This window comes from Takifugu rubripes, chromosome 15 (genome assembly GCF_901000725.2).
Source record: "Takifugu rubripes chromosome 15, fTakRub1.2, whole genome shotgun sequence".
In the NCBI taxonomy this organism is placed as follows: domain Eukaryota; kingdom Metazoa; phylum Chordata; class Actinopteri; order Tetraodontiformes; family Tetraodontidae; genus Takifugu; species Takifugu rubripes.
In genome coordinates this window covers 10,850,717-10,864,684 of record NC_042299.1, presented here as the reverse complement: position 1 = coordinate 10,864,684, position 13,968 = coordinate 10,850,717, and the positions used below count along the sequence as shown (strand labels likewise).

General features: G+C 48.8%; 1 protein-coding gene and 2 long non-coding RNA genes across 5 annotated transcripts; 1 reads left to right on the top strand and 2 right to left on the bottom strand.

The window, feature by feature from the left end:
• Positions 1–61: 61 nt before the first annotated feature.
• On the top strand, positions 62–13,964 carry taok1b (TAO kinase 1b). Of its 3 annotated transcripts, XM_029848989.1 has the most exons (22): positions 1,240–2,125; positions 2,280–2,337; positions 4,407–4,659; positions 4,948–5,019; positions 5,248–5,349; positions 5,437–5,482; positions 5,863–5,959; positions 6,053–6,166; positions 6,352–6,443; positions 6,517–6,610; positions 6,766–6,847; positions 7,603–7,770; positions 7,853–8,059; positions 8,154–8,285; positions 8,412–8,648; positions 8,711–8,839; positions 9,030–9,113; positions 9,230–9,349; positions 9,421–9,660; positions 9,730–9,942; positions 10,067–10,249; positions 10,744–13,964. In XM_029848989.1, exons 3-22 carry the CDS (start codon positions 4,528–4,530, stop codon positions 11,239–11,241), a joined length of 3,042 nt encoding a protein of 1,013 aa, XP_029704849.1. In that variant the 5' UTR covers positions 1,240–2,125; positions 2,280–2,337; positions 4,407–4,527; the 3' UTR covers positions 11,242–13,964. The 3 variants fall into 3 exon arrangements, with proteins under 3 accessions (XP_003971106.1, XP_011609727.1, XP_029704849.1); XM_003971057.3 differs by lacking the exons at positions 1,240–2,125; positions 2,280–2,337 and adding an exon at positions 62–658; XM_011611425.2 differs by lacking the exons at positions 1,240–2,125; positions 2,280–2,337; positions 4,407–4,659 and adding an exon at positions 63–658.
• Positions 6,727–7,695, bottom strand: LOC115252805 (uncharacterized). Its single transcript, XR_003891134.1, has 2 exons — positions 7,561–7,695; positions 6,727–6,949 (listed from the first exon to the last, which is right to left on the bottom strand). It is a non-coding gene; the product is annotated as an uncharacterized lncRNA (long non-coding RNA).
• On the bottom strand, positions 7,861–8,523 carry LOC115252804 (uncharacterized). Its single transcript, XR_003891133.1, has 3 exons — positions 8,365–8,523; positions 8,094–8,292; positions 7,861–8,002 (listed from the first exon to the last, which is right to left on the bottom strand). It is a non-coding gene; the product is annotated as an uncharacterized lncRNA (long non-coding RNA).
• Positions 13,965–13,968: the final 4 nt, after the last annotated feature.

Genomic DNA, 13,968 nt, shown 5'->3' with positions numbered 1-13,968 from the left:
CGTGTTTAGTCTTCGGGATGTGTTACTTTTATTTGGATGCTCCAGCAGCAGCGGGCTGGGATCAGGCGGGGAGGGGGCAGCGTTTGCCCTGCGGAACACAGCTGCACAGCAACACTCCTCACGCCTGTCAGCGGCGTGCTCGCCTGACGCTCCGATTCCGCTCTTTCCGAATCATTTGCTTTTAATTCTCCGGCCGAAGGGAGGCGATACGCCTCGCCGCCATTTTTATGTCAGCGCCTGTCGACGGGAGAAACTTTGGTAGCGGCTGCCCAACATTAGCAGCTCGTTAGCGAGTGTGCCAGTAGCCTGGCTGCCTCGTCCTGACAGCGACGCCTGACAGTCGTTCGTCAGGGTAGCCTGCCTCACATTTATATCAAATATTCATGGGACCGGTCTGCATCTCTAAAAAAGGGACCTTACTTTTGGCGAACAGTTAGTTGGGACTGAAAAGAAATCACAGCGACTGCACTGGGTAGGGCAATTGGGTTGGCGAGTTAGCATTGCTATCTGCTTAGCAAACTTAGCGAAATCTCGGGGCTTTTTTTAGGGGCTGCGCTGCCTCCGTGATTTAGGGTCAGCCGCCACCGACTGGAGAGCGACTGGATTACCAGCCGCTTTTGCTCCGTTTCCCTACATCGTGCGGACCCCTCTTGAGCCGGTAAGTTAGTTGCCATCTCCACCACAGCAGCGATCTAGATGGTTTGTTCTCCGCCTTGGCTGAGTTTTCTATCAACACAGGTTAGCAGGCTAGCTAGCCAGCTAAATGGGATGCGCTAAGCTAACCAAAGTTGCTGTCACAACTTGTACGGTCTGTCGCAACGACACATTTTCACCCGTGGGGGGCAACTTTGGGCGCTTGCTCTACCACATAAGGGGGTTTGTTCGAAATGCCAGCGCGGCCCATTAGCGAACGGTACCGTGCTGTTCGCGGGGCTGCCGTGCCGAATTGTCAGCGCGTCCGTCTGTCGTAAGCGATTGTGAAGGATCGCTTTCGCCCAGCGTTAGCTGGCTATGCTAGCCTGCTAATCCGCTTTATGCAACTATCGTTTGCAAGCGGCGCCACTCCCTCGCTTTTGTTTTGTTCGCTGTGGTTTTAAGTGAAACTGCGCTCTGGCGATGTGTGATCTCCAATCTCGGTTGCTGGAGAGAAGGGGGGAAGGAGGTGTGTGTGTGTGTGTGTGGAGGGGGGGTGCATGATGAATCCTAAACGAATAGCTCGGGTGTGAAGGTAGGTGACATCGGTCAAGCCTCCGTTGCGGGCACTGTAGATCCCCTGACGCTGTGTTTACGCGCAGCGATGTGCGGGGGGAGCCGGGCGGATCGTCGCGGGGGCCGTTGTGTAACGCGGAGCGCCACCCCGGGCCCGGGCTCGCCTCCCTCCCTCCCTCCCTCCGTCCGCCGCCGCCGCCGCCGGTCGCGTTCCTGTGTTTTCCGTGTCGCTCGTTGCGTAACTGCCCATCTCTCCCCGGCTTATCGCCGCTTAACTTATGCATGACACGGCGGATCAGCTGCGCGGGGATTGAGCACAACACTCGGGGAAATTGCATCAAGTGCCCGGCACCATCCGGCCCAGATTGGGATGGAGCGGCAGAATGCGTGATGGAGGCTTCCGCCATGGTGCACTCTGACACCTAATTGCATTTTTATTTTAATTAAAAGGAGCGTTCAGCCCATGCTTGTCAGTCCAGGTTATAAATCCGATTTAACAAAGCAAGGTGTGAAATGTTTGTGCTTGATTTCTCTTCATTTTCCCTCTTTTGTCTCCTGCATTTCCCAACAGGAGTGTTGGCAGCTCCAGACCCTCCAGCCCCACTCCTTCCACCTTAGACAGGAGAGTTATGCAGCAAAGAGATTTTTTTTGTGGTCTGATGGTGTTCTGTCAAGAGGAGCAGAATCTGGGGGCACTGAATTATAAATTGGAGTGTCTGGGGGGGGTGGATAAGACGCTGGAACGAGTCTGGACTCTGAGTCAGAACAGCTGCTGCAGAACCGGTGCTGCTTCTGCAATAATATCCACCACATCAGGCAAATTCCACTTTGAGTCAGCATCCAGATGTTTGATGGGAGTTGATCTATAAAGGATACGAATGCGGCTGGTTTGATTCTCAAACTTTGCTGCTTGGAGGTGAGAGATTTAAACAGGCTTAGTAACCGTAGGTAAGGTTGCCACGGTAACGCTGGCTTCTGTCCTACAAATCTACAAATAGTTTGTATGAGATTAGTACCGACGTCGCATCAATAAGAGAGCTTTGCTTTTATTGCTGTTGTCGTGGTCGTAGACTGGATTTGCATCGACGAAGCAGCCACCCGCCCTCCATCTTGGAGAAAAGACCACGGGTAAGCTGCTGAAACATCTGGAATACGCCTCTCCCTGATGCTGATATCGAGGCTGAGCATTAATTGAACCTGACATCACGAGGCACTTGTTTACATTTCTGCTGTCGATCAAACCGAGCGGAACCAGCCACCCCCCGTCGGACCAGAACTCCGCGTGACCCTTTAGAAACAACAGCGATCCATTTCCGCCCCGACGGCCTGGCCAGAGGTGCGTTCGCATGTGGTCGCGTCCCCGTCGCCTCAGATTTGGGTAAACAGGTGCGCGGGCTGCTTTGGTGCAAAGCCATGCATTTGGAAGCTGGCTCCTTTCTCTCAACGGAAGCTGGTTGTCATAGCAACATGGTGGGAATCTGTTGACTGTTGGTAGATAAAGTCACACATGATGTTTTATTTGGAGCTTTGGTTGGTGACAGTCGTGGCAGGGAGGCAGCAGGACGGTTCCCTGGGGAACTGGGACCGCTCGGAGGATCCTGTGCAAACGACAGACCCCAACCCAGCACGTGTGTGTGTGTGTGTGTGTGTGGTGTGTGTGTGTGTGTGTGTGTGTGTGCTCAAAATTCTACTGGGAGCTCGGAGGTTTCTTCAGCATGGTGCATCGCCTAGAAAAATGTTGAACCTTGATTTTTACAGACTTGCAGAGGTGGAAACAGCCTCCTCACATCAGAAACTGATGCGTGGCTGAATAGAACTTTGTGTTCTGGAGGATTTACATGAATGAACAAGTCTATTATTCCAATGTCTTGTGAGTAAGGAGGCACCCGAACAGTGGGGACTGGACGGCGGTGGATAAATAGCTCTGCAGAAATGTGGCGGTGTATATTTAGGGCGCGTCGGCCCCGAGGTTGCAGGGGAGTATTGTCTTTAGTCCCTCAATAATTCATGGCTGCACTTCTAATGTGTGTTAGGTTCTGTGGAATCTCCAGGTTCTGTGCAGTGAAGCTGCTGAGATGGTTGGTAGGACTTCTGCCGTCCTCCTGAAGGTCACCGGCGGCGGTTTTCAGTGCACACGAGGGTGTGAACGCTCGCTCGGAGGGAGAAGGACAGGGCGATCTGATCTCCAAGGTTATTGTGATTAATAATGAAGCTGGTGATGCAACGCAGGAGAAACATCTAGTTCCACAGTGAAGTGAAGAAGAAACCCGGGATGACTCCTCGTTTTATTAGCTTCAAACAAATCGGAGCCGCGGCGCTCCTCAAATAATACCGTGACTGTGCTGATCACATGGGAGCCTCCCTAATTGTGCTGCTCAGAAGTTTTTAGCCTCTCACACAAAGACGCGTGTTGTCCTTGATGACTTTATTCCTTTGTCGGTGGGTTTTTTTTCCCCCCTCCCTCGGTCAGCTGGATAGATTTTTCAGCTGGATAAAACCTTGTGACAGGCTGCCAGCAGCAGCATGTGTTTGGAGCAGGCGGTGAAAAGGACAGCTAAAACAGGGAGGTTAGCTTCTGATGGAGAGATAATCAAAAAAAGGCCGCCCTTTCCCCGTTCTCCATGAGTTTGATCTTGTTTTTACTGCACATGATGAGATTTAAGCGCTTGCTGACATTTGAAAGGCCGGAATGCTTTTTTAGAGCCCGTTCACACTGACTCATATCCAACACACACGGTGGATGTGCAGATACACACGCGTATTTACGTGGACCGAGGCGTCGTCATCCTCCAGTAACATTACCTAAGAGTTCTATGATGGCCATCAATTATGCATCACAGGTCTGCAGGTTCATTTATGTAACGGCTCGGGTCGGATAGGTTTCCTCTCTAGTCTGGGCCGGTGCAACCAGTTTTAAGTGCAAAGTAAAAATCGAACCCGGGTCCTTTAATTGGTCATCTGATGCCTTCTACCCGTCGTTGCTGCAGCAGCGGACGGAAGGTCGATTGTGGAACGCGTCTGCAGTGGTTCCAGGGCCTGGACCCCGTTTGAATGATGTCTCAGCAGTGGTTTCCATCCAGGAGCTGCTTTGGTTTTATGATGTTCTGAGAATACATGTATGCCTGCGTCAAGGTTAGCTGTATCCCACACTAACACCTCTCTCTCACTCTCCTTCCTCCACATTTGTGCCTCTCCAGGTGCTCGCATGTCGGTTCTTTAGGCGCCTCTGCTGCCCCAAATGAATCTTCGGCTGCTTCGGTGTTGCTCAGCACCCAGATAGTCCCTTTGCGTGGGCGGTGAGGGGCTCCGTTCAGCAGGATGCCCGCTTCTGTAAGGGCAGGCAGCCTGAAGGATCCAGAGGTGGCTGAGCTGTTCTTCAAAGAAGACCCAGAGAAGCTTTTCTCTGACCTGCGAGAAATAGGCCATGGCAGCTTTGGTGCCGTCTACTTTGTACGTCAGGAACATTCTCAAGTCGCTCCTACAAAATACACACGTACACAAGGATCAGTGCTGTAATTTGAGATGTTTTACATTTTTCTGTAGTCTAAACCGAACCTTGATGATCACAGAGCAGCTAGATCTTAGTTCTTGACATCATTCGTCTTACAAAGAGACACTTTGAGTTCCTGGAGCATCTAAATAAACAATCAATTTAAATGAGAGGATGTGTGCAGTGAGGAACATGCACAAGTGTGTGGACCGGCTGTACACTGGTGTTGACGAATGTGTGTTTTCCAGGCACGGGATGTGCGCACAAATGAGGTGGTGGCCATCAAAAAGATGTCCTACAGTGGGAAACAGTCTAATGAGGTGAGGTTTCTTCACACCCCAGACATCTGAATCATGATGTTGATAATGAATGGCTGCCTGTGAAGGTCTAAGACTCAACCGGGTCACACCTGTGCAGCGCCCTCTCCTCATGTTTTCAGATTATGTCTAATCTGATTATAGCTAATCTGTAAAGAACCCCCCACCCGACTCTCATTTACAGAGCATCTCCGACACTAATGTGTTTGTTTTCATGTTTGTTTTCGACAGAAATGGCAGGACATAATAAAAGAGGTGAAGTTCCTGCAGAGGATCAGGCACCCCAACAGTATAGAGTACAAAGGCTGCTACCTCCGGGAGCACACAGCATGGGTACGTCCGCTCGCCTGCCTCCTATCCGCATTTCCTGATATTTCCGTCTCCATTCGTTCACACCTTTGACGTTCTCTCTGCACTCAGCTGGTCATGGAGTACTGCCTTGGCTCGGCTTCCGATCTGCTAGAAGGTGCGCTGCCGTTCACACACACTCACTCAGCTGTCTTCTGTCCTAGCTTATAAATCAGAATGCAGATTCAAATTATTTCATTTTAGTGGTGTTACACAATCTAATTGGAAAAGAATTGTGGATATGTTTGAGCCAGGAAGTGAAACACCCTAAATGAAATTAAACTGGCACTGACACGAGCTTTTCCTGAATGTTTTAGCTTTAAAAAGGGAAAAAAAATAAACCGCAGCCTGGAACACATCAGCTTTTTATCCGTGCATTCAAAAATTAGGCTGTAAATGTTACATCATAGGAGTTTTACTGCCACATGAATGTTTATGTGATTCTCTTTGTGTTAGTTGACAGAAGACACTGAACTTGTAACTGCGTCTCTCCCTCAGTTCATAAAAAACCTCTGCAGGAAGTGGAGATCGCTGCCATCACACACGGTGCTCTGCAGGGTCTGGCCTACCTTCACTCCCACAACATGATCCACAGGCAAGCCATTGATTTTTTTCCTCAGTGTTTTTGTTTCATAAGGCTCTTCTTCGAGACTACTGTCTAAGGCCCACGTCTATTCTCCCTCCGCAGGGACGTTAAGGCCGGCAACGTCCTGCTGACCGAGCCGGGCCAGGTTAAACTGGCTGACTTTGGCTCCGCCTCCATCGCCTCACCGGCCAACTCCTTTGTCGGAACGCCATATTGGTCAGTGAAGGGAAATAGTTTTTGGTCTTGTTTTAATATGTATGCTTGCTATGGGTGTTTTTCTGGTTTGCTGCCATCACATGTTGTGGTTTTGTAGGAGAAAAATATGAAAATGGGGGAAAAAACCTCCGAGTGGAAATAAACGTCTTCTCTTCTTCATTTCCAACTTCTTCCTTTTCCTACAGGATGGCCCCAGAGGTCATTCTGGCTATGGACGAGGGCCAGTATGACGGGAAGGTGGATGTCTGGTCTTTAGGGATCACCTGTATAGAATTAGGTACGAGCTGATTCCATCTGGCTGATTTTCCACGACTGAATCAGAATACTGACAGTTGGCTCTTCTCTTTCAGCTGAGAGGAAACCTCCTTTGTTTAACATGAATGCGATGAGTGCCTTATACCACATAGCGCAGAATGAGAGCCCCACACTGCAGTCCAGTGAATGGTGAGGCTCCTTCACCCTCACTGAATCCAAATAAGAACCTTTGCTGCAGAGGAAATATGAGCTTGTGTCTTCTAGAAATTAACATAAGCCTGGGAAGAAAAACAGACAAAGAGTAATTTTGTTTTGACCCTCCATCTTGTCGTCATCTCTTTCAGGTCGGATTACTTTAGAAACTTTATTGATTCATGCCTTCAGAAAATCCCCCAGGACAGACCCCACTCTGATGATATGCTGGGTGTAAGTGCACATCGCACACAACATGAGAGCAGTCGGGGTGTTGAGATGGCCGAGCCAGATCCACGCTCGGAACCAAAACACGCAGATCCACACTGAACTGTCCTGCAGGAAGAAGTCAGATGTAATTACTGTGAGGATGCGACTCGTCCATCTTTGGTTAAGTGACTGGGCAGCTGTCGCTTAGTCCACTAATGGACTCAGTGTTGCTAATGGAGGTTGTCCTTGGGGTTTGGGAGCTCTGCACACTGTCATTGTTTTGTCATGATCAAAAACAGTGCTTTGTCTTCAACACAATAAAAACATGGCATTGTGCATTTAACTCCTCAGTCTGATCCGGGCCAACATTTCCAACAGTCAACGTTAATGGAAAATGAAAGAATTTGTCAGCCGATATTTGTTGTCATTTAGTTGCCACGATGCCCCTTTGTGAATGACAGATACAAACCAGAAGTGTCGTGGTGGACACTGAGCGGAGATATCAGCAGAGTGTGTCGGCAGCAGACGAATACACACAACTAACTCCAGTCAAAATAAGTTACAAGTCCCATTTTAAACCACACACACCGACGGGGGGTTAATCAGAGCGTTGTTGGAAACCATATCGAGTAACTGTAACTTAATCTCGCTTGTCACAAGGCTAAAGATATCGAGACTACATGACGCATTACTGGTACATGCAAAGTGATGTCCACAATAGCTGAGTTGTGTGTTACTTTTTGTCATTCGGAAGTGTGTTCTGTCCTTTCTCCCACCAGCACGCGTTTCTGCAGCGTGAGCGTCCCGCCTCGGTCCTCGTCGATCTTATCCAGAGAACAAAGGATGCCGTGCGAGAGCTGGACAACTTGCAGTACCGCAAAATGAAAAAGATCCTCCTTCAAGAGGCCCACAATGGACCTACAGCTGAAGTCCAGGATGGGGAGGAGGTGTGTGGCGCTGTCATTCAGAGCAGCTTCATAGACTCGGTCTCCTCTCTCTCTATTGCTGACCGGTACAATTGTTCTCCAGGAGCTCGAGCCGGGGGGAGGACGGACAGGAACGGTGAACAGCGTCGGCAGCAATCAGTCCATCCCGAGCATGTCCATCAGCGCCAGCTCCCAGAGCAGCTCCGTCAACAGTCTGAACGAAACGGCCCCAGACAGCCGCAGCGAGCTGGACCTGATGGAAGGAGACCACACAGTCATGTCCAACAACTCTGTCATACACCTCAAACCAGTGAGTGCTCTCGTACTGTTGCCCCATTACTGACCGTGGTGTTTGAAACATGTTGTTCTTTTCATGCCTCAAATCTTCTACCTTGCATCTTTAGGAAGAGGAGGAGAGTTTTTCTGAACAGGCAGCCCCCAGTGAACCCTCTGAGCCCCAACAAACTCCAGCTCAGGCGCCCAGGAAGCACCACCGCAACAGAGAGCACTTTGCCACCATTCGCACCGCATCACTGGTGAGAACTGTTTAGTACATTGTCACGAATCTCAGTCATTTCACTGATTACGTAAGTCCAGGATTGCTGTTATACAAACCAGCAAATAGAAGTTGTGATCTTCTCTACAAACGCAACGTTGCGCAGGTCACCCGCGAGATGCAAGAGCATGAGCAGGACTCTGAGCTGCGGGAGCAGATGTCAGGTTACAAACGCATGAGAAGGCAACATCAGAAGCACCTTATGGCCCTGGAGAACAAGCTGAAGGGGGAGATGGATGAGCACAGGTTGAGACTGGATAAAGAACTGGAGAGCCAGAGGAACAACTTCACCCAGGAGATGGAGAAACTCCTCAAAAAGCACCAAACAGCCCTGGACAAAGATGTAGGTTGGCATGATATGTTATTTTTTTTTAAAAGTCATTCATTGTTGTGTGTCTGCTTTAGTTGAAGATGTTTTCCAATGATGAAAAGAAGTTCCAGCAGCACATCCATGTGCAGCAGAAGAAAGAACTCAGCAGTTTCCTGGAGTCACAGAAACGGGAATACAAACTGCGTAAAGAGCAGCTCAAAGAGGTAAAACAAACCACGAAAAATATTCAGGATTTGCTTTAAAGTAACCGCAGACAACGTTGAGGCGAATAAACAGGAAGACAGTACTTAAAATTGAAGTAACATTATGGTATCTTACACTAAAGGCAGAGAAAGGTTAGGATCATTTGGCTGAGCAATGACATCCCTCTAAAATAAAGAAAATGTGTGCCAGGAACTGAGTGAGAACCAGTCTACACCTAAGAAAGAGAAGCAGGAGTGGCTGTCCAAGCAGAAAGAGAACATCCAGCACTTCCAGGTCAGGAGCATCCCGTGTTTCCTAACACCATTTTCCAACTAGCTCCTCACAGTCTCTGAGCAAATACGTGCACACGGGAGCACATGATACTGATGTCTCACGATGTCATCCACCAGGCGGAGGAGGAGGCCAACCTGCTCAGGAGACAGAGGCAGTACCTGGAGCTGGAGTGTCGACGGTTCAAACGTAGGATCCTTATTGCCCGGCACAATGTGGAGCAGGATCTGGCCAGAGAGGTATATAGTCCCCGGAGGAAGGCCCAACTTTACTCTCATCCTGTCGCTCATCGGATTTCCCTCTTCTTCAGGAACTGAACAAAAGGCAGACCCAGAAGGACCTGGAGCATGCCATGCTGCTCAGGCATCATGAGTCCATGCAGGAGCTGGAGTTCAGGCACCTGGGAACCATCCAAAAGGCCAGAGCTGAGCTGATCCGCACCCAGCACCAGACAGAGCTCACCAACCAACTGGAATACAACAAGAGAAGAGAGAGGGAGCTGAGGAGGAAGCACGTCATGGAGGTCCGGCAGCAGCCCAAGAGTCTCAAGGTACCTGAAGACGCCTTAACTCTGTTAGGAACAGAAAACCCGCACAGCCTCACTCGTGCTTGTCTTTAGTCCAAGGAGCTTCAGATTAAGAAGCAGTTCCAGGAGACCTGCAAAACCCAGACGAGGCAGTACAAAGCCCTCAGGAACCACCTGCTGGAAACTACACCCAAGTCTGATCACAAAGCCGTGCTGAAAAGACTCAAGGAGGAACAGACCAGGAAATTAGCCATCTTGGCTGAGCAGTACGACCACTCCATCAATGAAATGCTCTCCACCCAGGCTGTAAGCACTCGAACAAGCGCATTCATGTTTCTCACTGTTTTGAGTGCTATATTTTCTGCACGGCTTCCTCAAACTTTTCATTTTTGTACCTCAACTCTCCTATATTTCCATATTTTAATAACAGCTGCGACTGGATGAAGCTCAAGAGGGGGAGTGTCAGATTTTGAGGATGCAACTGCAGCAGGAGCTGGAGCTTCTCAACGCGTATCAGAGCAAAATAAAGATGCAGACTGATGCTCAGCACGACAAGGAAAGGCGAGAGCTTGAGCAGAGGGTCTCTCTGCGCAGAGCTCTCCTGGAGCAGAAGGTCAGAGAAGCCTGGGCTTTTTACATTTGGGGCTGGAATTTGGGATTAACATTGCATTATAATCTACAGGCTATTACTCGGGGTGGGGGGGGGGGGCAACGCAACAAGCTCAACAAGATTTGGCTTTCAAAACATTGTTTTAGTTGATGTTTTTAATTCCCTGTGTGGACATTTATCAGCCATCAGTTCGGGGATAAACAGGAGTGCACCTGTGTCGCTGCCAGCAGTTCAGAGCTGCGCCAGCAGTGGAAAGAAGAGATTTCAGAACATATGATGTGTCTGCAGCAGCAGAGGCAGCGCTCATTACACACAAACATCTTAAATCCAAAACTGTGAACTAAGATGAACACAAGCTTGAATAATGGCGGCCCAGATAGTCGCTGCTGCTCTTTAAATCATCTGATTCTTTTCAAAGTAGTTCAGGCAGAATCCAACTGCAATGGAGATAAAATGACACTCTTCTCTCTCTCTCATCACTTTCTTTATCTCCCCAGATCGAGGAGGAAATGCTCGCCCTGCAGAACGAGCGTCTGGAGCGGATCCGCTCACTTCTGGAGCGCCAGGCCCGGGAGATCGAGGCCTTTGACTCGGAGTCTATGCGTCTTGGCTTCAGCAACATGGTGCTCACTAACCTGGCCCCTGACTCCCAAGGCGGCTGGGGCGGAGGAGGTGGGGGAACCCACGGAGCTCAAGGGGGAGGCCACTGGCCCGGAGGTGGAGGAGGAAGCCACCACAGTCATTACAACCAGGGGGGCTCCGGCTCACAGCAGCCCTGGGGGCATACCATGCTCTCTGGTGGCCCACCACCCTGGAGCCTCCACCACCCGGGGGGGGGGAGTCAGAGAGGGAGCGGGGGAGTGGTGGGAGGGGTGAGGAACAGCCCGCAGGCTATGAGGAGGACGTCATCGGGGGGGAGGAATGAACAGGGCATGAGCAGGAGCGCCAGCATCACCTCCCAGATATCGAACGGATCCCACCTGTCGTACACATAGACACAGATAGGCTTAAGGTGAACATGGCTGTTCACAGGTGCACCTCACTCATCGACCCTGTGATCTCACACACACACACACACACACACACACTCTTCAATGATACTTGCATCCCACTCAGTGCATAACTCTCTGCACAGTATTGAGCCAGGGTTTACCTCAGCCGGGTTTCTTTTCTCCAGCCATCGTGGCAGTTTGTGGAAACCCAAAAGTCTCGACCAGTCAGACAAAGAATGTGCCACATGTCACGGAGCCGCCATTTCCACTGCAGCTATTTCAGATTTGCCATGTTAGCTCCTGTTACCATTGAGTCAGAGGTATGTCATTTTAGATCCCAGCACAAGAATGTGCTTTTTCTTGCAGATTTTAGAAGAAGACCTTTAAGGTATCTTACTAGAAAAAAGTAATTTATTCAACTAAAAGTGTTTAGTCTTTTATTCCAGCCTGTAGGGGAAGATTGTCCACAGCCAGAGAGTAGCTGTAAGCAGTGAAATCACCCAGGGCAGTATTTATTTGAAGGCCAGATGGGTTTGTTGTCCTGGAGGCAGAAGTTCCTGAGTGCTTGGAGCAGAGCAGCAGAGATGCCAAAGGTAAGAATGCAGACTCAGACTTGCTCTAGTTATTCATGCCAACAATAAAGAGATCGTGCCAGAGATGTCGCTGAAAGTTCATCGCATGTTGTGGCCAAACAGACGAGGTTCTGAGCTCGACCGGTTCGAGACTCGGGTTTCCACAGACGTGTGATCAGTGATGGCTTTCACCTCCTCTGGTTTTAAAACCGGTGTTCCCTCTCGGGCTGGTGGTCATGTCCAGGTCTAATTTGGCGCCTTGTGTCTCAGTCAGCATGTTATCACTGCTCATTTACCAAAAAACCCCATAAAACTGAACCATGGCTGTTGGTCTACCTCAAGATCACCCAAGTAGAACTTGACAATGACTTGACAATGACTTGCACTTTGGCACAGGCCTTCTAACTCACCCTAACTGTTGGTCAGACGCTTAGTGGCAAATTCTTAATTTGACAATATGTCCATTTGTACGCTGGGCCGATAAATGCATGTACAGGGTCCTCGTTTGCACCTATAGATTTAAGACATTAGTGTCAAAACTATTGAGAGAATGAGCCGAAACAAGCAACACACATTCTGCTACATCTGCCTGAAGTCGCCCCGCGGGGGCTCACTCTTAATAAAAACGGTTAGAACTGTAACTTAGTAGAGAGCTTTATCCAGATTCCACTGGTTGGTGACAGCTGAATGTCTCGGTGGGTGTGATTCTGTGATTTCTACTGCCATGTCCCTGTGAACCCCCCCCCCCCCAGCCTGACGCCCTGCTCCGTCTCACCCCTGATCCTCGTGTCCACGCCCCGTCACCTCTGTCTCCTTTCCTCCGGAGCCCACCGTGGTCTCCATCTCCTCCCTGGTGTATGTGGGAAAGGTTGTTTAAGTGAAATAAGAGAAACTGTGTATTATATAAATCTATAAAGTACTATAGAGATATAAAGTTGAAAGTCTTACCGGGAGATTTACAGAGGTGGAATGTACAGGAAAGCTGTTAATATTGTACATTTGCAAATATATGGAAACTTGAGTGACAAATCAAAAGGAAACAGGACGCAGCGAGGCGGTATTAGACCAGCAGTATTCAGATGAACCTTTTCTAGTCGTCGGGTTTTCACGGGTCAAACGTGGCCCACAGAACCCGGCTGTTGGTCAGATTGTCTCCACTGGCAACGTGTTTAATGTCAAACCCGGGTGATTTTTGCACATCATTTCAAATGTGTAGGGGGAGCCGAAGGTCAGCGTCGGCTATATTTACCCACAGAAGCATAGATGATAACGTCTCACCTGCCCGCTGGCTGTTAAGCCTCACACCTTAAAGTCAAACATAATAAGATTAGAACAACCCACAAACAAAAATATCTGCTGTCTAGCATCTGAAAAGAGTTCACGTGTTATTTTAACATGTTGCCGCCGATTTATAAATTCTACACAACGTATATTCACACTGCACTTAAATATTTGCCTTTTTATGATTTCACCCTACTCTTAGATCTTACAAGTTCCTTTTTTTTAAGGTCCTAATCCCCACAGAAGACCCCTCCAGTATGCTACAGGACCCAACGGTTCTCCATGTTCCGTTTTGTTTTAGTTCCTTTTTTTTAACCATAGAAAGGGTGATTTTTATTTCCTGGTTGATGTCTAACCCAAACAAGCGGCAGGTTTTTGGACTTTTTCGTAGTTGCCACAACTCCCAGTCAGGACAGAGTCTGGCTTCAGTCACTCTCAACTAGTTGCACTGATTGCACAAGTGACCAAATTTAGGAGTCTACCGTCATTTTTTTTTCTCTCCCTTCGGAGTTACGAGGGAGAGCTGCCATTGGATAAGAGGAGGCAGGGTTCCGTCTCTGTACAGTCTGTTATCAGTATTCCATTTATCGCTCCTGTCATTTGGTGGATCTTGCTGTTTTATTCTCCATAGTCCAGAGACCTTGTATGAAACTGTATTAAATTGTATAGATTGTGCAAATAGCTGGATGTTGCATAGCAGAAGAGAAAAGCTATTCCTTACGGATAATAAAGTGATTAAAATGTATAAACGAGATGCAGAAAAAAACAAGTTTAGGGGATAAATGTAATATTTTGTTTGTAATTACTATTTTTTGTTGGAAGAGGGCTACTGGATAAAGAATCATCTGTAATAAAGTAATTTTAATATTTTAATTTT

What these genes read in the sequence shown, in the direction of transcription:
- taok1b (XM_003971057.3), top strand. Translation starts at nt 4,528, where the DNA reads ATGCCCGCTTCTGTAAGGGCAGGCAGCCTGAAGGATCCAGAGGTGGCT. An exon ending in TCCGGGAGCACACAGCATGG is followed by an intron (nt 5,350 to 5,436) that starts GTACGTCCGCTC and finishes CTCTGCACTCAG; the next exon opens with CTGGTCATGGAGTACTGCCT. An exon ending in TCCCACAACATGATCCACAG is followed by an intron (nt 5,960 to 6,052) that starts GCAAGCCATTGA and finishes CTCCCTCCGCAG; the next exon opens with GGACGTTAAGGCCGGCAACG.